The following is a 23,108-nucleotide window of genomic DNA, read 5'->3' as shown; positions in this document are numbered from 1 at the left end:
CGGCATGGCTCAGAACGGGTTTTAGCTTTTTAAGGTATACCTCTAATTATTATGTCATTATGTATTTTTTGTGAAATAAATTCTTATGAAATTATTTTAAAAAAGGTAAAATATAAATAAATTCACAGAGAATGTGTAACTCGACACTACGGCTGCGTGGTGACAGTCTTATCGGATAGGTCGGACGACAAACAAATGTAATTCCTCGCTGTTCGATTACTCATCGGGCTATAAGGAATTTTACAGTACATATGGGGCTACTTTATAGCACTAGTGCGAGAAGTAGCATATTACGTTACTGTGTCGAACATTTAAAGGGCCATATGTACTGTAAAACGTTGTACGATACATGTGCGAATAGGTAATTCGCAACTCGTGTCGATTTAAAACACTCCCTTCGGTCGTGTTTTAATTTATCGCCACTCGTTTCGAATTTCCTATTTTTCGCACTTGTATCGTAATGTACTATTATATTCCTCTTAGTTCGACTGTCGTATAAGGAGACCTCACGTGTATTTTTCTACAGTTAACGAAACTAAGAAAAAATATCTACCACAAGAGTAGATCCTTTTTTTCAGTTTCGTTAAACATAAATCAACACTTCGCACTTCAAATTTAGCGCGTCTATTTTACGAAATTTTGGAGCGCGTATATTAAATATATGATAATATTCATAACAAAAGTAGAAAATTATAAACAAGATTTACTATGCATAATACTATTATCATAAAATTAGGTCGATTGAAAAACTTTCGAAAAAATACACGTGAGGTTATGTGTGTGTGCTAAGCCAAAAACCTCGCGTGATTTGTGCACACGCCTTTAGTGGAGAGAGTATCTAGTATATCCTTGATCACCCTTAATTACTCCCCCCCCCCGTTATTGTACCTTTTTCTATTCCCAGCAACCAGCTGATAAACGGAAGCAAGGTCTACGTTACAAGGACGTGCTTGAGCGTGACTTAACTGCCTGCGCGTGATAAATGGAGGACTATGCATCTCTGCGGTTATAGGTAGAATGGCGTTTTCTTATTAAATCGAGCGTAAAGAAATTTGAAGACGCTCGTCTCATAGACCTTGATGCGAAACGTCAGATGCGTAAATTCCGACCGAAACCCTCCTATAATTACACTTATAATAGGTCTGGCTTCTGGTCAACTATACTGCTGCACCTGCGATAGAGTTTTTAAAGTAAGTTTGGCTTTGCCATATTAGAGCTCACGCTCGTAATTAGCCAGGGCTACCATTGCCGAACACGGCATGGATAGCTATATTACATACAATACTGTAGGTAGCACCGCTATGGTGGAAATTGGGACAAATCTTAGATACTAAAATTTACTTTGAATTGAAACAGTTCACTAGTCAATTTTTTCACGAAAATAACAGATCGGTTCGACAAATTGTGGCGATCGAAGTATATGATGAAGTCATAGCGGATTTAGGTCACAGCGACTGCGTGTACTGGACTGGGTATTAATATTATTACATTAATTTAAAATTGTCAACATACTATCTGTCGCCTGGCATATAAAAACCATATAAAACCAATGTTGATCTGTGTAAAGTCTTACTTGGTATAGTATTATTAAACCTCTAGCGTCGAATGACGATCTCTATTACATTTCATTTTTATATGTCGCCAGCTGATGGGCTAGGGCGAGGCAGTTGATATGGCCGATAGGCTAGGGAGGGTAGTTGATATGGCTGATGGGCTAGAGAGAGCAGTTGATATGGCCGATGGGCTAGGGAGGGCAGTTGGTATGGGCGATAGCCAAGAAGGTAAGGAGCATACATTTAGTTACAAATTTTATTCTTCCATCCCCTTTCAAAGCCCTTGAAAATATGGCATAATCAAATGTCTCCAGTTATTTTTAAGCCGCGACTAAGTGCGGGGCTCGCCGAGTACCGAGTCGATTATAGCTATCTAACAAACAAAAGAAATGCAAGGAATAATCGGGCGGCCCCCAGCGAGTCCCACATGTCCGGACGCTGCTTTAAAGTAAACAGCAATAAAAGAGACTTGAAGGAATTATCATAGGTCAAAGGGATAATCTCGTGATAAGTATATTATATTACCTGATTAATATAATATTAACTTTAAATAAAAGATAGTAATAAAAACTCAAAGCACGCCTTATTTATAATAGGTACGAGCTTTAACCACAGACAACCAGAAACGTCAAAGTGTAGTCTGGTTGACGTTTCTTACGTATTTATAAATAAATTGTATTTAGGGATATTTCGGAATAATTATAAAATAATCTATGGCTGACGATGAAGATGAAGGAGAAGGGGGGTTATATGAAGAGGGGCACTGGATTTGGGATGAAAATGCTGATCAAATTACCTTTGTAAGGTAAGTTAAAATGCTAAATTACTTTTCTTTATATGTGAAAGTGGTGAATAAAGGGTCGCGGCCATCGCGGGTTTTAATCATGATTAATCTATTGTATACTGGATGATATGAAGAACATTTTTGCTAGTTAGTAAATACATTGTATTGGGCAGCGACCGGCCGGTAGTCGAAGATGAAGCTATTCAAATGCCGACCAAAATGCCGACGGGAGCCATTGAGTTCAGAGATGATGTGGATTTAATAGAACAGGTAAATGTTTGTTTCTTTTTTTTTCCTGTGAACTATATAAATTTAGATGCTTGGAGACTTGGATTAATAATCTACGGACGTAGTTTTGATAGTACACAACTAGGATTCATCACCCACCAATTTTCTAGTAGGTACTTACGCGCGTCACACACTAAGCATTGATATCCGTCATAACTTACGTTTCAAAAGTAACGGAACGGGACCGGAGCTCCGTAAAATTCCTTGTCTGTAGTAATGCCAATTAATATTTCAGTTAAGATATCGGAGACGTTATCAACGGAAACTGAAGCCTGAACAGCCGGATGTCGTAACAGTACAAGTAAGTGTGATATTCGGATCCCAGTTTAGATTTATAGATATTTACCACGACACACAAGGCTGTGTTTAATAAAGAAAACATCGCAAGGGCACCAAATAAATTCTAATGAGTCCTAGTGGCCAATTCGAACTTATATTAGTATTGAAATATTCAATATCAATGTCATATGTAGTAATTTAATTTTTTTTTTATATTGTCGATACGTTTTTATGGTGGACTTTTCCTACCGTTAGATAAGTATTGCTCTGTGAAGCTACGCCGTAGCGCTACGAGCGTAGCTTCGTCATGACTATGGCGCCATTAAATCATTTCTCTTATTATACCTTTAAACGAGCAATTCTTGTATATTTATTTCGGGGATCCCAGAAACGATTCTATCTCGATAAAATTTGCTATATGGGGGTTTTCGGGGGCGAAAATTAGTTCTAGCTAAGTCTTATCTTTGGGAAAACGCGCATTTTTGAGTTTTTATATGTTTTCCGAGCAAAGCTTTTGCTTGCTTTTGATATTTTTTATTAAATATTGTGATTGTGCTTTTAAGTACACTACTATATATAATTTAGAATAGAAATAAATGTAGTTTACTAAAGAAAAAAATTACAGAGTTCTCCATTAATTAATGAATCCATAAATTCTCCATAAATGAGCTCCTAAATTTCTGTTTATAACATTGACAGTACATATGAGAATTAAGTTACTTACCATGTCTTACTTGCCTCGATTCGTCCTACCAATGTGTTTCAATACATATGGAAAACGACGATGGGAATATTTGCTACCACATATCCTCAACGAATTACCCGAAGTAAGTTAAAATAATATTAGTAACAACCCACATATGTGTAAACAAGTATTAAAAGAAGAGAGAGAGGTGGAAGTGTCATTCTAGATCTAGAGCAGAGCCCAACTGGGGAAGTACCTCCACTTTATGGAAAACCGCAGCCAAATAACACTAGACCCTACTCATAGTGTTGTGTTCCTGCCGGTGAGTAAGGTGGCCAGAGCTCAACGTGGGTGGGGGGGGGAGTGTGGTCGGCAACGCGCATGTAACTCCTCTGGAGTTGCAGGCGTACATAGGCTACGGAGACTGCTTACCATCAGGCGGGCCGAATGCTTGTTTGCCACCGACGTAGTATTAAAAAAAAGCCTTAGTTAAGTTAATTATATGTAAGTCACATTTATAGGGATTTTTAGGCGGGGTATAGACTCTAACACCTTATAATAAAAATCAAGATTGCCGACTTCGTAAAATGAAATATTCATAGATTTTTTTTATTTAACACCACATTGAAAAATGTTTACAGGCAATGCTACAAAACATTACAAGCCTTAAAATGAAACTGAATACTATGTTTGATATGCGCAGGATTGCAAAGACATTGCGCTGTACACGGCGCCGGTGTCCATACTGAGCCCCGCCCTGATCAACATTCTGCATATACCGACTGCTGAAAGATTTATCAAGGCATTAATTTTATGCTGCCAATATTATTTACAGGTACTTATTAACATATATGAGTGAGTATATATATGTAGAGAAATTTGCTTTAAGTTTTCATACGACGTTTTTCAACACACTTGCGAGGATAAAACAAAACCAAAAAATTAGATTTTTTTGTCAAAACAGTAAAAGTACCGTTTTCAAAATGGTGGCTTACAGTTTTAACATCGAATAATTGCACCAAAGCGTGCTGGGCTTCTAGGCACTTATTCGCCAGTTCATTGAAGTAAGCTACCAACACGTTTTCCAAGAAAGACTGGGCGTTTTTGCTGATTTTCCATTGAATAAAAGTATCATTATGCCGTCCATTTCTTTCACCCGATTTTGATGGTAAAAGGCTATCGTTCTCGTATTTGGAATTTTTGCTGGATTGAATTAATTTCATTCAAAACCTCTTTGAACTAACATTTGAAACCTAATAGTTCGTAAAAAAAAAATTACTCAACCAAATTAAGAAGGCTCTGTTTCCATGCATATTATTAGCAATCAGTTACCTTCTTAACTCAGTCGGATAATATAATGAAAAAACACGAGTGTTATAATATACTGAAAAAGCACGCGTGATTATGAGCCAAAAATCGATGGAATAAAAACGTCGTTTTGAGCAAGTGTGTTGAAAAATTATAAACTGAAAGGGTTTAGCCCAGAAACTTTTAGGTTTACAGAGATAGTTCTAGTCTCATATTGTAGCAAATTTAGTATAGGTACTTTAAAAATCATGAACCGGACAAGTGCGAGTCGGATTTGCCCACTGAGGGTTCCGTACTTTTTGGTATTTGTTGTTATAGCGGCAACAGAAATACATGTGTGAAAATTTCAACTAACTATCACGGTTCATGAGATACAGCCTGCTGACGGACAGTCGACGGACAGACAGCTGAGTCTAAGTAATAGGGTCCCATTTTACCCTTTGGGTACGGAACCCAACGAAAGTAGTCCTTTGGGGTTATAATCGTCAAAAAAGAAGACGTAATTATCGCGGTTTTCATGATTTTAGACAAAGTTGCGTTTGGCGCTCGAGGTCACAAACTTGGATTAGTCAGTGAGCCAACTTTATAAACAAGCCTGCCAAAAATCAGAATGACCAGATTTGACGCTAACGCTAACAAATATAGTTACTAGCTAACGCTAATAATAAGTATTACTTAGTATTTTTTACTTGATATTTAATCATAATGACGCATGATTTTAATAAGTTATATCTCTCGCATCGAATGATGGTCCCTATGACAAGTACAAGTATGGCAGTTAATTTTTATATGGTATAGCTGTCACATAAACTTGTGTATTTTTTACAAGTTTAGCACATTAATTTACTTGACTTATCACATTCATGTAACTTTTAGGAAATAAAAATATGATCAAAACATACTTCTCTATTTTTTTTGATTAAACATAACTAAAAAAGATTTGTAGGAACTGTCGTAGGAATCTTGATAACACAAATTAAAATCATACGTCATTATGATGAAATACCAGGTTACAAATACTAAGTACAAATACCTTATTCTGACAACTCGAAAATTCATAGGTTTATATTCTTATATAGGAATGTATATTATACTACTCTTTGGTTTATATGCCAACGTTACTAATTGACGTGCCCGCAAAATGCCTTGTCGAGTGCGGTGTATAGTTATCTATGCGTAGGAACCTCAACTCTATATAATAATCTAACATTGTTGAAGATACCTCGAAATAATACTTAGTACTCTGTCTTCTTTAATATTACTTGGTTAAGTGGGACCTGCATGAGTGGGAAACCTCTATAGCTGGGAGTCATTGTGCGGTGCGGTCCCGATACTTTACCACTGAATTACCTCTGTTAGTGAGATAAAATATACCTCTATGACTGGTGTCCGGGAATTGTGGACATTAATTTAATTTGGATAGCTTTTGGAGAGCAAAACGAAACAACCGGACCTTCCAGTCTACATTTTTAATGACAACTAAAAATAAAAGAAACATACATATACCTCAGGTGATGAATAAACCTAGACAATATGTATAAAAAATATGAAAGCCTATTTCCACTTCGACAACTGGGATTATTTGTTTAGATTTTATAGTCACATTTACCACTGAGTCAGCAGTTGTGGTTTACCTCTTTTACTAAAACTATATTTGAAAGATTACATTTGCTTAATTGTTTTTTTAGGATGTTATAGGAATTGGCCTCTGTCTTTGAAATAACGTCAATATATGACCTCTCGAACTTGGACTTTATTGCAGATCAATTTCGGAATTGTTAAAGTTTAACTATTTTTCTATGCACAAATCCGCATTTGGTTAATAGTGTCTAAATGAATTCAAGTTATTTAGTTAGTTTAGTGCAGTTCCAAACTGTACTTGTAAATACATCATCAGTCGAACTAAAATAGTAAAATATCTTGGCGTTACATTTAACTAAAAACTAAACTTTCATGAACACATACTACTGACTGCCAATTGTATTCGTAAATTAATATTTATATTCAAGAACCTGCGAAATTTTGGTGATAAAAAAACTTCATAGCACTGTTTATGTTAGTATTTGCTAACCGATTTTGTCTTACTGCATAAAACTGCTTGGGGTAAGGCTGCTAAAACAGCCTTGATAATGTTAGAGAGAGCTCAATGTGCTGTCCTAAAAGTTATTCTTAGAAAGTCAGTCTTGTACCCAACCAAGCAAGTGTATAGGGATTTGGATATACTTAACGTTCGTAGTTTGTTTATTATGTGGGTTTTATATACAAACACCCCCATCAATCGCACAAACACTTTAGTGAGCTCAAACAATTGAATATAAAATATTTGACTTTATAGCATGATAGGTTAGATACATTTATTTGTAAATTGTTTAAATGTTTAAAAAAAAATACATAATAATTAATCACTAACTATATATCTTAAAAAGCTAAAACACGTTCTGAGCCACGCCGGGTCCAAAGGTCCCCATCACGCTAGCAGCGTTACCTCGCTGTATGGCGATGGAGGTCTGTTGGACGAGCCATGACTCAGAACGGGGGTCGTTGCCTTTCTCTCTGAGTCGCTTGCCAAGCTCTCGGAAGAGCTCACGCACCTCCCGCCCCCAGGGCCCGGCTGTCTCGACGGCGGCGGGCACGAAGTCGTAAGTGGCTTCATGGCTTAGCAGTGTGTCCTACACATGGGATGTAACAAATGTACTCACACCGGTTGCATCCCATATAAGACACCGCCCTCTCTGCCAGGGAACCAGCGTCAACCCGTCGGGTCGTTTGACGTCTGTTCGAGCCAGCCCTGGTGGTTCCAGGAGGCACGGAACACCTACCGGGAGCATCGCTCGGCGAACGATTTCGTTTAGAGAATGGTGCCTGGGGAAACGACCGGCGCATCTCTGGCAGCTGAGCCCATGATGGTCGTTCTCCTCCACCATCACTCCGCAAATGCAGCGGTGCGCGTTGTAGACCTTGCACCCCAACCTCAAGGCCACTGCGATCCTTACGGAATCAATGTCCAGCAGTGTGCCTAGATGAGGGGATGGCAAGGCGTGCAGCCACGCACCCGACTTGGGCTTGGAGGCGGCCTTAAGACGCGCCAGGTCAGTTCCAGAGGCACCAGCCTGTAAATTTGCGCAACGTAGTCTGCAGAGGCTAAGGCATCGGATGCGAAATGTATGCAGATATTGGTGCTCTCTATTGCAAGTATACGCCCAACTAGATCAGCTGAACCATGTAGGTACCGAGGCCAAAAAAGCCACCAAGCTTGATGTCTTGGACTCGACGGACACCGAGATCGCTATAACGAATAGGCAAAGACGACTGACGCCACTGACATCCGCTCAAACTTACGTTCAGTACTGTTTCTAGGATGAGTATAAATGTGTCGTCAAAGATTTGTAGGTCCTGTTCGAAAAGCCAAGTCGGAGATGTTCGTAAACTGTACACGGTACGGGGTAGAGCGAAACAGTTCAGCAGAAGAAAGAGAAAAACGTGACCAGACAGATGGACCAGGTGCTTCCGGTACCCCCGAGAGTGCCTGCCTCTTGCTTTGTAGTACAGAGCTGACACCCTCGGAAAATATTCCCATATTTTCCGAGGGTGTCAGCTCTGTACTACACCACCTGTCTGTACCACCTAGGAGTTGGAAGGAGGATTTAAAGATCTACCTCATTCCCGGCAGAACTGTTTCGAGATCTGTAAGTGTTTCAAAAGTTACATCGCCGCAGGTAAATAATTCGGACTTTGAAGTTTCTGATTGTGACATTTCGGTGAGTTTACAACTCATTATAATTTTCTTTTGTATATATTTATCTTTGACTTGCTTTGCTCATCGAAAACAGGTTGGTCGATGTTTCATTTTGTCAATCCCTTGTTTTTGCTAGAATGCATTCTAGGTACACTTGTTAAACTTGAAACTCGAGTTAGCTCTGGTTGTAGGTGTCGGACGAGATGGCGCACCGCATGCTGGACCTGGAGACGCGCGTGCGCACGCCGTACTGCGACGTGGTGGAGCAAGAGTTCGGCACCAACCTCAACGATTTGCGTGTGCTAGTTGCTAAGGAGTATTGCACTATGCTTATAGGTAAAGCGAGCTGCAAAAGTGCCTACCCGCTTTATTAATTGTAGTTTAGTAGATTTTAGCAATTTGGAAAAAATTTCGACGGCATATTATGCAAAGATCCGTTGATTGTGTAAGCTGTAACAAGAAGGAAGGAATGGAAAATTCGCACGCTTCTGGTAAGCTTTGGTAGCTCGGTTGGTTGAAGGGATTGGACCGGAGTTCCAAAAGGTCGCAAAACTCAAGTCTTGTCCGAAGCGGTTAATTTTTCCATTTTTCCTTTAATTTTTAAGATGTGTATGTGGAAAAGACAATTTCGTGATTCGAATTTGACAGCTAAAACAGGAGGCGAGTCCTGCGCCATAATATGCTTTGTTTAGTCACTGTATTTATTGTCAGTCGTCAAATTTTGACAACCAAAGTTACTTTAGGTGTCAAATTCTAATCACCAAACTGTACTAGGTCATCGATTGACGATTCATACTCGTAACATATGAGCTGGCATGAGATTTATACCGAAGTGTCGAAATTGACGTAGAAAATCGGCGCCCGCTATCGTGAATCAACCTATACCAGAAAGCATTTCAAGTGAGTTAAGATTCTTCTCCGAATGCAGCTCGCTGAGGACTGAGAAAGATACAATACATACTATGTATATGAGATGTATTCGGATAATTTCTGGATTTGGGTAAACCCTGAAAATCATTTAAAAATCACTCATAATTCATTAAAATATTCGCAATATTTTAAAGTGTTTTTTCCATTCGGAAATACCCGAATACACTAGATAAATATTATATGTACTTAGATAACATCCATAACTCAGCAACAAATATTCGTGATAAACTCACAAATAACATATGGGTAAATACCCATACCAGGTTTCTAGCCCTGCTTCTGCTTCGTAGACAGGGTCAATACCGATTTGCTAGGAGGCCATTCTAAAATGACGCGTATTTGTGGTGACAGGTGGTGCGGACACTAAGAAGTACCACCACATGGGCCCGGCGAAGAAGCGACGGTCGCTATCCGACAAAGATGCGCGGCTCTTCGAGACGCTGCTGCGGATGTGCGTGCAGATCGTCTGGCTCGCTTTAGGACGCAAGGCATTCAATCAGATAGGTACCTAACAACCATCATATTCCTCGCGTTGTCCCGGCTTTGAATAGTTACAATCTCTTCCATAGTGATCAATGGCGGGACGACTTGGACGCATTTCACACGGATTAGCGGGAAAGTACAAACGAGAGAACCGAGTGGAGGAAACGAGGGGAGGCCTTTTCCCAGCACGGAACACTAAATTAGGCTAAAAAAATTACAAACGAACGCTACGCAAATTAGTTTGAAGCAGTCTTCAGACAAATTTCCGAAGGAGTTGAATTTTAATTTGTCCTGTTGTATAACTTATTTTCTTGCTTATATATTTTAATGCTTATTACATATTTGCGCTCTTTCTGTTGAGTTTATTTTTTTAATTGAGGTATAACTGGCTAAAATTGAATTTGATACTTTACTCCTAAAAACCATTAACGGTCCTGTCAACAACTCAACAGATAATATGCGTCGGTGCATGGAGTATTGGTATACATTTCAGCCAGTCATGCACTATGCTGTTGCATGACGTAACATTGTTAAACCTATTTGTTGTGCTTTACTTTCATAATAATTAAAAGCTACCTATCAAGTGCAATGAATAGCGATATTGATATCCATAATGTAAATAGTGTACCTACACATAACGATAAAGACAAAAGCGGAATTACAATAATGCTTTTAAATTCGAATATGAACATTGACAGTTTATATACAGGATTATAAAATAAAATGTTAACATAACACATAAAAAAAAATAACACATATAATTATATCTATTAATTTTCTTATTGTTAAAAACTTCATGCTATATATTAAAAGAATTATTTCCCCTATACTCTGCGATTATTACATTGCATTGAACTGTTAACTATTAGTACTATTACTTTAGCCAAATTATAATTTAATTCATTACTTTCTGTATCTATATAATTATTGTATTGGTTTATATACCCTTAACTTGCTGCTGGAAGAGCGGGATCTCCTGTCACAAGTATTGAGATACTTACTAGGAGGTCCCAACCCCAATCCTTTCTCAATTTGTAACGCAATGATTTTGACCAATAAACGATTTTAATTTTTTTTTTAAACCAGTTGTACGGTTCTTGATTATGGGTGACTATTTTAACTAGATATACCTGTCAACAGAGCTGGAGGTGAATCGATTATTCAAATCAGAAATCTTCAATGCCGTAGAGCACACTCTAAAGACCAACTACGTAGAGAAAATGACGAAGGAGGAGCGGAAAGTCCTCCTGGGCGAATGTGTGCGAACTGACAAGAAACTTACCACGAAATCGCCCATCATGAACGAGGTGTTCTGTTACAGGGACATTGACTATCGTATGATGGGAATTGGAGTTATCAAAATGCACCAGTAAGATTAAATATTCTTGTGTTATATAGCTATGTATATGATTTTTTTAACCGTTTAGGACTATGACTCATAAACCTCAGTTTGAAAAAAAAAAAAACAACTATACGAATGTTTACTTTTCATAATATCGGTTTAGTCTTAACACTCCAACATTGCAGTCCGCCACGCTGTCCGCCTCATTATGTAGGATTGTGTATGTGGTCGGGGACTGCGTGGCGTTCTGCAACACCCAAGTAGGAGGCCTCTTGGGTCCTGCAACGCCGGCAACTTATTTTTCAGATTGCCGTTACGTCTTAAGTATATACATAATATTGTAGCCGGGCCAGAGGAGAAGTACGGGGCGCTAGGCGTCTCGCTCGGCATCGTGGGGCTATCTCGATCTAACTTCGACACCATGCTCAAACCGCTGCCTACGGCGGAAGATCAGAAATCAAAGAAATCATTGTAAGTTTTTAACTAGATCGGTGGCAAATAAGAGATGGTAAGTACTCTCTGTAGCCTATATGCTCGTACGCCTGCAACTCCAGAGGAATAACTTGCGCGTTGCCGACCCTAACTCGTTGAGCTACACCCTACACCGTACCTACAATGCTGTCCTGGATTAGACATCAGTAAGATTCTATCATATTTGTGTGTTAAAAGCCGGCTTTGCTGGTAGAAACAGGCGGCCTATTTGAAAAAAAATGGTGCCAAGGATCTCCCATACAAAATTTGAATTTTGCGCATTTTTTCTACTGAAAAAATTGGCTTGTCAGAGTATATCCTCTGGATCTTTAAATAAAATTTTGCAAAAAAAATCTTATTCGCATATTCGTTAAAACAAACTAACAGTTGTAAACCCCACTTTATAGAACACAAAATACTTACAGTGCCTTCCCTATACAGTTTAGAAATATGTGAATGTGTCCACAAATACCCCGAGTTTTTATACCAAACGTGAAGAATTACAGTTGACTTATGAGCTTAGAAACAAATCAAAGTTAATGCTACCCTCCCGTTTAAAACTACACTCACCCGGCCCCTTATCAATGTCAGTTAAAGTATATAACAAACTACCAGAACCAATAAAAAACAACTTAAAGAAAGCCAGTTTATAACAAAACTATGTGATGTGCTGCTTGAGCAGGAGTCACATATTCTCCTGGCTTTAAGGGCTGGGGAGGTTCACTGAGCTAGTCTCAGATTTGGGAGAAAGGGGACTTATAGGTAGTGAATATAAACGCTCAGAGTACGCTGGTATAGACGGGGCTTTATGCCGTTTATTGTAAACACTTAGCTTATTATTTATAACTAAATATGCCCGCCGGTCGGGACTATTCGATGGCGGCTTGAGACGCGGATTATCTAGGTCACACGGCACCGGGCTAGGTTGACGGGTAGAGTGTATGGGAAGGTGGAACCATGGAACATTTAAGAGAAAACTTGGAGTATTTTTGGTATTTCACCGACACCTGTAAAATTTCTACCTCTTTACGCTTTAAAAGTTGAATGTCCAATTCATCCTTTATGTTTTCTATGTATTTAATGAAAGCTACTGCAATTGGTTTTCATTATCATTAACCAAGTAAAACTGTGGTTTTTGCTCCAGTCATGGGATGTATGGCATCATTCGTTTTGAAAATAACAAATATCAATGAAAAATTAGACTTAAGCAGCTATTTGTCTATACTATCCCATTACTGGTGCCTGTTCCATTATAGGGGTGTTTACTATACTGTGCCTTTTATAAGTAAGAACTCCACTCGGAACACATTCGGATTTTATCAATTATTTTTGTTCCAGAGGGTCTATGAGCAGTGGCAGTGCAAAGAGCAGCAGTAGCATAAAGAAGAGCGGGATGGCGTGCGGTCAACGGAAATTATATGCCGACATTCACTTGCCATTAAAATCAGAGCACGAGTAAGTAAAAGGGGTTGTTACATTTCTATCCTCTTTTAGGACATTTTCTGCTAAGAAGAAAATTTTATATATTTTTCACTGTCCCTTTAACAGCAAGATAGCAAAAGTATTAAGAAAGGATATACTCCTTTACCTTTGGTTACCAATAGTTAGTACCAGAGGCCACGCAACGACTATGTGTAGAGACATGAAACTGTTAGCTAGCGCCCCGTTAAGTTTTCTAATATAATACTGATATTTTATAGTTTTTCTTTAGTCTAAGTCCAGCTACATATAATTTGTTATACTTTTTTAGTGTATTTCTAATTTGCATAAAGCAACTTGATTTGTTATTGATATAATGTGACATTGAAACTTTCGTATTTTGAACACATTCTAACTGATTTTAATTCCTATTCCCATTTACTATTATATATATTTAATAATTATATTGGTGCAAGGAGACGCGCTGCGAGTAACATAACAATATATCATAAAGAAATCAGGTCGAATCGGTTTATGATTTGACGTCAGAGAATAAAAACCGTAAAATGGTCCTACTATGCTCTTCTGTGGGTATTTATTCTCCAATTCTAATGACTTAACGTCTAATATGTTTAAGTATTATATTTTTATGTTATTGTTTATATACTCAGATCAGAGTTGGGCATAATCAATTACTTTTGGAATTAAATTACATATTACATTACAGTAATCATGATTCCTTAGTGATCGATTCCTTTGGTAATCTAAATTACTGTAGTCAATCCCGCCGATTACTTGCGTAATTGATTCCTTCGGAATTGAATATATCTAACTACAAGTGTAATCGTGATTCCTCGGTAATCAATTACTCGAGTAATCTGATTACGTAATATTATCCAGACTAAATTACAATTACTTAATGTCAAAATAATTTCCTTCGTTTTTATCCCAGAAGACAAATACATTTTATGTGTGAAACTCTATAATTACTGTAAAATAATGATTATTTTGGAATCCAAGATGGCGGCCGTGCACTACGTGATAAAAATCGTCATGGATATCGTTTTATAGGTTTTCAGGAGTGGAGATTTCGAAAAATGATGCCCATTTTGGAATCCAAGATGGCGGCCATGCAGTATGCCATAAAAATCGTCATGGATGTCGTTTTATAGGTTTTAGGGAATACAGATTTCGAAAATGATGGCCATTTTGGATTTCAAATGGGCATAATTTTCGAAATCTGCACACTGGATACAAATAAGATGCATCTATATAGTAAATCGAAATATACTTTACGTCTGTAGTCAGAAATATAGCTTTATGTATAACAAAATATATTTTGAAGTAATCTGAAAGGAATCAAGTAATCCATTCATGTAATAAGGAATCTACACTGGTTCCCAATTACTAGTAATTTTAATATTCCAACAGATGATTCCAGATTCCTCAAATGTAATTGTACTTAGTAATCAGCTAGTCAGATTACAAAGTAATCTGGGAACCGGTAATCAGATTCCAAAAGTAATTTCGAGTAATCATGAAATCAGGAATCAATTACGAAATGCCCATCTCTGACTCAGATGAATGACAATGTCATAAACTAATCTCTCTTTTTGGTGTGCGTCTTTTTATTCGGTGCACAATAGGGTAACAATGCGCCTCTAAGTAAACTGTAGGTAGGAGGAAAGATTCCCCGTACAATGGGTATCCTTTGACCCTTATTCATTGCTTCAAATTTATAAATAATATTTCATAATGTTGATTTACTGATAAAATTATGTGAGATAAGATGTTCTTTGTTTCATATCAATTCATCTGAAAAATTAATAATTAATATTTTAAAAATATTTACAATTTCCTTAAAGTGGTGCAAATATTGAAGCAAACCATTTAACGGAATCGGTAGAAATTGTATCGAAATTACCGATGTCTCTTATACTAAATTTTGATCAGTCAAATAAATAGGGTATTTTGACGTGTAAACATGGTTGACGTGTTGCAGCGACCCGTTCCCCTCTTCGTTCCCGAGTGAGGCCGAGCCGCCTGCGCCGTGCAACGACACCCAGCGCCGGCGCTGGCTCAAGCGTCTCCAAAGGCTGCGGCGCGGGCAGAGGGCCTCTGCCGGAAAACGAGCTTAAATTTATTATAATCTATACAGGATGATTCAGGAGACGTGAGCAGGATCAAGCCTGCATATTCGGTAAATTATCAGCAACTGTTTCGTACCAGTATTTGTGAGATTAACGTTAATTTAATTTTTACTGCTCAAAAAAAAGAGTTTTATTTTATTTACGATATTTATGGTCACCCTCTTTGTTTTATCCATAATAAGTGACAAATTGAATGTCATCGGAGTGTGGTTACTTTTATAAAATCGTATCTCACTCAAGTGTGACATTTTATTTTCTTCATAATCAAACTGCTGTCATAACGGTTAAAGAGGTTTTATCTTTGTTAATTAATTGTTGAAGGGTGTCCATAATTGTAGATAATCAAATTTGTCCTTAAGAAAAAGTTAAATAACAGATAAAAACCGTGATTGTTTTACTTAAATATGATGTTGAACGATTCATTAACATTTACTGATTTTGTAGTCTTAGTCCAGCTCACGTCTCATGAATCACCCTGTATATTATATATATATATACCTGTAACAAAAAGTTTAAAATAATCCATACCATAATGTTTATAATCCGTAACTTTGTCTTTCTTAATTACTAATACTAACAGCGTTGCTACGCTACCAGTTATCCGGAGCGAGGGTCGCAACTCTTAGGCTGACCTCACACGTCCGGAATGTCTCTCTGAATTCATAATCGGAATTCAGTTTCTTAATTCAGAAAGCTTTGCCTCACACATGTCCTAAACATTCAGATTGATCAGTTGTCTTAAGAACGTCTGTCTCACTCTCTCCCATGAATGACAATGGCAAAGTATGGAAATAGTTGCGTCCGGAATTCATAATCTGAATTTTCATATTCTGAATACATAACGCACGTCACAAGATCAATCTGAGAAATTCATAATCTGAAAAAATCTGAATGTGTGTGGGGAATAGTTAAATTGTATGCAATTCCGTGCGTTCTGAATTAATATGAAATCAGATGATCTGAGAACAATGGGCTACATGTACGAAAAATATTGTAATCAAACAATTGATTGAATTCAATATCACACGAACAATACTAAATCAATGCAAAAATGTGGAATCCGCAATTACTTTGTTAAATTTTTGTATTGATATTCGAGTATATAATTCTAACATTATTTTTATTGGCCAAATGTACCTATACAAAACACTTTTATAGGGGATGTGCGCGTTGGAGGGTCTGCCATCTTGTGACCTAAATCGGAAACATAAACTGTACATTGACACTTCACGTCGAATACTACTTTTTAGGGTTCCGGAGCCAAATGTCAAAAAACGGAAGCCTTATAGATTCGTCATGTCCGTCTGTCTGTCCGTTTATGTCACAGCCACTTTTTTCCGAAACTATAAGAGCTATATTGTTCAAACTTGGTAAGTAGATGTAGTCTATGAACCGCATTAAGATTTTCACACAAAAATAAAAAATAAAACCAATAAATTTTGCGGGTTCCCCATTTTATATTTAACTACATACTAGCTTCCGCCTGCGACTTCGTCGGCGTGGAATGATGATGATGGTCATGATGGGTTGAACTACCTAGGCTGAATTCTTAATTATGTATGGTTGCTTATTTGGAGTTTCCATAGGAGGAATCATGGATCAAGCAATCAAGTTGCCAGAAATATTGTAATAAATAAAAATATGTTTTCTACGTTCCGATTCTAAATTACAAAATAACCGTAAATTCCAAGTATATTGTTAGGCCGATTTGTAGGAATTTTTAGAGTACTGTTATGTATTTATCATGTGCTCCTCCCCTTGATCCACATCAACTTCTTCACATTGTACTAATACTCGTATGCTATTATTGGGACTACACTATGTTCCCCGGCGCAAACTATCTCCGTACCTCGGCAGTTTATGCGTGAAGAGGTAACAGACATACAGAGAAACATTTACATCTATAATATAAGTAGAGATTATTAGGGATAAAACTCCCCTTTTAAATATAATTGATTTTAGTACTTTAGGGTGGGACCAAAAATAAGCAACCTGCTAGTTATAACTCAGTCTTGTACTGATTCTAAACGCTTAAATAATTTATTCAGTAAATAGCGATAGTTGTAAGAATTGTAAGGTCATAAGAATCAAGAATTTCGATTGACGGCCGGAGACAGGGTAATTGCATGATAATTTTCCATTCTCGGACTTCGGAAATGGAACTGACATAGTGATAGGTATGTGAATGGTTGACACAGCTGAGTATAATTCATTTAAGGCTTCTATTGAGGTTATTTTTGATTGCAGCTGTTAAATTCTGAAGGATTTAAGTTTTTGTTATTATAATATGAATCTATTTAGGGACCTATGGGACAAGTGCGTCCAGCCTATAGTACAGAAGATAGTATAGTGTAGTGGATAGTTTAGAAATACAGAAGTTTCCGAAGAGACCGCATAAAAATGCATCTTTATTCTTAAGCTCGCTATCATTACACCGTAACATACCATGACCGTACTGTGAACATATCAGATACGGGCTCAGCGTATCATCCCCGTAGTATCCGCCTATAATCCCCTCCCCCCCTATACTCTGTAAATCATCCGCGTTCCATCTTATTAGTATCAGCGTTTTATTCGCGAAAGCCAGACTCTTCAGAAAGAGATGGAGGGGAAACCCCAGACCGTGGCAGTCTCCACAGCGGACGAGGTAGAAGCCGCAACCAACGCCATCACCGCCAACATACAGGACGCGCTTAACTCGGCTACGCACACCATCCAGAGTGACGGGAGACGCCCTCCCCTGCTGCGAAGGATCACGCATCTGATAAAGCAGAAGCACGTCCTGAGGAGGAGATGGCAGACCACCAGATGCCCCACAACCCGAGAACAACTGAACTCACTGGTCAGGCGAGTCTAGAGGGAGCTGCAGGAACACGCTGCGGAGAGTTGGGAGAACCACATCGCGTCCATAGACGGCGATATCCCCTCTATTCACCGTCTATGCCGACAACTCGGAACAACGCGAGACTCGGTTCGCCCACTCAAGGACGCGACTGGCAGGCCCAGATACAAAGCGGAGGACAGGGCGGAAATCTTCGCTGAGTGCCTGGACAACCAGTTCCGCCCAAACCCAGTACAGAACCCGGAACACCAGAGAGAAGTCGAACAACACCTGGAGAGATACTTTGAGCGGCCGCTGGCGTTGGAGGAAGATCCGGTCTTCTTTTCACCCGGCCAAGTGCAGCGGGTTCTCCGCCGCTGCAAACTGAGGAAAGCCCCGGACCCCGACTCGATCCCGAACGAGGCGCTGCGTCACCTGCCACTACGCTCCATAGTGGCGGTGACCAGCCTCTTCAACGGGATCATGCACTCGGGACACTAACCGACCCCCTGGAAGCTTGGTCGGGTGATCATGCTGCCTAAACCTGGAAAGGACCGTAGAAGACCGGAGAACTACAGGCCCATCACCTTACTCAGCACCCTCTCCAAGGTGATTGAGCAACTTCTCCTGGGAAGACTGCAGCCCCACATCGAACCCAAACCGGAGCACGAAACGAAACCGGAAGGCTCGCACGGTAAAAAAGTTATCAGATCTCTTGTAGAGCCAAGCTTCTAACTCTACAACAACCCTAACCCTACAGCTTCATAAACTTTACACCTTAGTCAGAATATGTGGCTTGGCCGTTTCGTTACTACAAGAACTATTGTCAGATATAAAATAATGAATAGTGAATATTTTTTTCACCTTACGCCCATATGTGGAGAATAACCGGAGAAGCACCCGTACACAAGGAGATCTAAACGCGCAAATGGCATTGGATTGAGCATATCCTCAGGAAGCCTGACACCCACCTATCCAAAGTGGCCCTGAGCTGGAAGATGCCCGGAAAACGGAAACATGGTCGCCCTAAATTTACTTGGCGCCGTTCCGTGGAGCAAGAGTTGGGAAGGGGTTGGGTTCGAGCCCTACACCCCAGCAGGGGTAACAGGATGGAGAGAAGAAGAAGATGCCCATGTGACGGTAGCGAAACGGCCAAGTCATATTTTGATTGAATTATACCCACGTCTACAGATTCCCAATACTACAGATTGAAATTAGAGTTTGTGAAAGTTAGGCCTTGTAGAGTTAGAAGCTTGGCTTTACAAGAGATCTGATAACTTTTTTACAGTGCGAGCCTTATGGTTTCGTCTTGGCAACATTTTACATGAAAATGTTTTTGTTGTAATTTGTATTTACTAGAAGACCAAAGTCCTACGACAAACGTTGCGTGGGTTGTAGGGTTTTTTGAATTTTGAATCGGACTCTGTCCAGCGATATTTCATTTTGGGAAGGTACATTTTTATGGTAAAATCAGACACTGTCAAAGTTGCAGTTATTTGTTTATTTGCATTTTTTTTATTCACACATAAGCTTGCATATATAAGAAGTACTATAATAATTGTACGGTTATACCCACATATTTTTATGGTGACACTAAGTCAAGTTAGGTCTGGAATAACATCCCTCCCCCCTTGAGAAACCTGCAAAGTATTCATAGTTTTAAGTCAAAGCTGAAACAGTATTTACTTAATCACGAACTTAACCAGGAAGGCTACTGACTTGATACTAGCTGCCTGTAGTTTGTACGCTTACCACAAGTTTTTGTTCCTTCTGCATAGCAATAGTTCACCATTCCTGTTATCCCATACTTGTTTGAGTATTATTATGTTAGTATTCGTCTTCCTCTGATGTTGTTTTGATAATATAAAAATCATGTAAATTGATCTAATGGACGCTCGATATTGGTCTGATCTGTCATTGCCTTTTAGTTCGTGTAGCTACCGTTGGCGCTTGTTGCGTATGCAGCTGTAATGTTCAGCCAAGGTATGGTTGGACCGGACCGATACATTGCTATGTTTACGATGCTATAAATAATCTTATATAAATAATCTTTACTTAATGTAGTCGTTATCTTTTATGTATTTTTCAATTTATTCACTTTATTTTATTTTATGTCTTTTTCCTTCTTGTCTGTTACCTTTCGTGATTTTTCTCTCTTGATGGTCTCATCGGAAGATCAGCGCTGGAAGCCACCAGCAATATGCTGAGATGAGGCCATTTCGTGGCACTTTATACTTTCTTTGTTTTTGTTATATTATGTAATATAATGTGTCTTGTTTGTGTTTACGAATAAAAATTTATTCTATTCTATTCTATTCTACTAGCTGTTAATTATATTGTCCCTGTCACATGATGTTAACGTTATATAACAGCAAGTGTGAGACCACCATTTGTAAAAATGCAAACAGGTGTAAGGGCCTACTAAAGCCGTGAATACCGGTTCGTAAGCCACGCCCGATAGCTTCCTCACTCCCCGCTAGCACGCACACATGGAAGCGCTCCGCGGAGTCCGCGGCGCACGTGAAGGTGAAAGCTCCATCTAGCGTTACAAAAGTTAACTACGATTATACGCGGTCGGCCAGAAACTGAATTCTTAGAAAATAAAAAAGATGGCGTTATTACTTGCTACTAGAAAATAAAAAATTATATTGTTGTAAATTGTAATAAATCTGAGACTACAATATAGCCAATTTTTATTGTTGATTTTTGGAAGATGTCAATAGTATAGATAATTGTAGGTATAACACTACCTATCTTTTTAAATTCAGTATCTTACATTGTTAGTTATCATATTTTATTTAGTAATATATTGTTGAGGCAGGAAATACAGGGTGCCGTTTTCCGACGACCAATTTTTCGGATGATAGTGAATCACAGTTGTCACCTACATATAAAAAAGAAAAAAGTAAGTATATGGTAACAACGAAAACTACAAAAAAGTGAAACTTTTAAACAATTACTCAAACAATCAGGGTAATTCTTAAATTGTGTCCAGAAAAATATTTTTCACATATTGTTACGTATAAAAAGCATTTTTTGATGCATATGGTCAAGCTTAATACCCTCAGGAAAGGTAAATAAAATGAGTACATAATCACGGTTGTCACAAAGTGTCCCTCAGCCGTGACGTTTCGGCATTTTGGCGGCCAACTCCACTATTTTGAATTATACAATATTTTAAATATAGCCTAAGTTACTCCCATGACTACGACACATCGAATGACAGCTCATACGTTGAAATTCGTCAAACTAACGCTGTAGAGCGTGACAAAGAATCGGATACACATCATACATCCACATACACGCGGAAACCATTTTTCTGCTTCGGCAGTTGGGCAATAATAACAAATGAACGTAGCTAATACAATCCATTTCTAAAGAGTGAATATGCCTCTAAATTAATCAAACGAATTGAGAATGTCACGACCACGTATCTATATGACACGAACGTGGATTCAATAGTCCGTGGCGGGGAGAGAATTTTGAGGCCACTGTCGTGACAATTTGAAACATGTTCGGTATTACCTAAAAATTACCTTTTTGCAAATATTAAATAATTAGCTCAATCTCGAATGTATTAGGTATATCTTATGTTACAAACAATAACGTGAAATGAGCACTGACTTTTAAAAACTCAAACATGGCGGTGACGCGTTAAGGTTGACCTTTTTTTTAAAATTAACACAAAAAAATAATTTTCGACAACATTTCTCCCTTCAGCCATTTGCAAATCTGACACCAACACAGTATTGCTGTTCTAAAAAAAAAGCGTTAAAAAGGCTGCCAGACGTAAAGGTAACTTTCTACCGAGTACTGCATGTTTATGTTATCACGCGCGGCGGTGACACGAAAACTGATCACAAGACGTATGTTATTAAAATTGTTATAAAGTCGTTATATATCCATACAATTTTTAAACCGTATTGTGGAATAGGTGTAAGTGTTAACATTTGATATAAAATTCTTAAGAAACACTTTCAAAGAAAAATAAAATATCATAAAATCCGAGGAAGTCACACTACACGTTCCGTGACATTTAGAACTTCTTAATATGTTTCTAATAAATGCTCTTAGGATATTAGGTTGACATAAAACTAGAGGTAAATTACTAAGGATATTGATATTTAGTTTACTTATTTTCTTAAAAATATATGCTATTCTTACAGGTAACACAAAATTGACGTATGTATTTATGATTGTTATTTTGACTGTTTTTAATTTAAGTTAATTTGTATTGTATTTTCGTTTGTTTGTGATGTAATTATGGGTCTTTCACCTGAAATAAACGATTTCATAATATCGTTCCCGTGGCTTTGGTTCACTGTGATTTTCATTCCCGTGTGTTTTGATATAAAATGTATTCTTCATGGGCATGTACAATGTAAAATCATATGTCAAGTAAATGATTATTTACTTTCATGGATTAAGTAAAAATTATCGTAATCATAACAGTCGATCAAAGACATACTTATTTCTTTTCCCCTGGTTCTCATTCAATGCCTTTGGACTGGGGTTTCAACTAAAATCAACGTTTGGTACTTCGTTCTATAGATCTTAAAAATAACATTAAGTTGCTAAGAGCGTTCTATGATTCAGTGTATTATTTTGGAAGTAATTGTTCCGAAATTCATTGTCATTATGTCATTCCTTGTCATTCCCTTATCGGTTTTTTTCATTCCCTCGTCGCTTTTACATTCTTTTTATCGATTTTATTATTCCCCTGATAGGTAAGAAATTGACCAAAATGTATGCCTATTCGATTGATGGGCTTATATTGAAATTATATTTAATAATCTGATTTCAAAGAACGACCCTTCAATGCCCGCCATAAGCTAATTGGTTGGCTAATGGTTTCAAGA

At 38.1% G+C, this 23,108-nt stretch overlaps 1 protein-coding gene across 1 annotated transcript; it reads left to right on the top strand.

The window, feature by feature from the left end:
• Nucleotides 1-1,628: 1,628 nt before the first annotated feature.
• LOC133516901 (protein phosphatase 1 regulatory subunit 36-like) lies at nucleotides 1,629-15,427 on the top strand. The gene is made up of 10 exons (XM_061849938.1): nucleotides 1,629-2,358; nucleotides 2,511-2,607; nucleotides 2,861-2,926; nucleotides 4,293-4,424; nucleotides 8,825-8,969; nucleotides 9,915-10,067; nucleotides 11,187-11,415; nucleotides 11,695-11,859; nucleotides 13,198-13,314; nucleotides 15,281-15,427. The coding sequence occupies exons 1-10, from the start codon at nucleotides 2,267-2,269 to the stop codon at nucleotides 15,414-15,416; spliced, it is 1,332 nt and encodes a 443-aa protein (XP_061705922.1). The 5' UTR covers nucleotides 1,629-2,266; the 3' UTR covers nucleotides 15,417-15,427.
• The last annotated feature ends 7,681 nt before the right edge of the window (nucleotides 15,428-23,108 follow it).

This window comes from Cydia pomonella, chromosome 4 (genome assembly GCF_033807575.1).
Source record: "Cydia pomonella isolate Wapato2018A chromosome 4, ilCydPomo1, whole genome shotgun sequence".
Taxonomy (NCBI): domain Eukaryota; kingdom Metazoa; phylum Arthropoda; class Insecta; order Lepidoptera; family Tortricidae; genus Cydia; species Cydia pomonella.
This window is presented reverse-complemented; position numbering and strand designations above follow the sequence as displayed.

Bases quoted from the DNA above. Each gene is read 5' to 3' on its own strand.
- LOC133516901 (XM_061849938.1), top strand. From the start codon at position 2,267: ATGGCTGACGATGAAGATGAAGGAGAAGGGGGGTTATATGAAGAGGGG. The intron at 2,359-2,510 runs GTAAGTTAAAAT...TGTATTGGGCAG, and splicing joins GATCAAATTACCTTTGTAAG to CGACCGGCCGGTAGTCGAAG. The intron at 13,315-15,280 runs GTAAGTAAAAGG...GACGTGTTGCAG, and splicing joins CCATTAAAATCAGAGCACGA to CGACCCGTTCCCCTCTTCGT.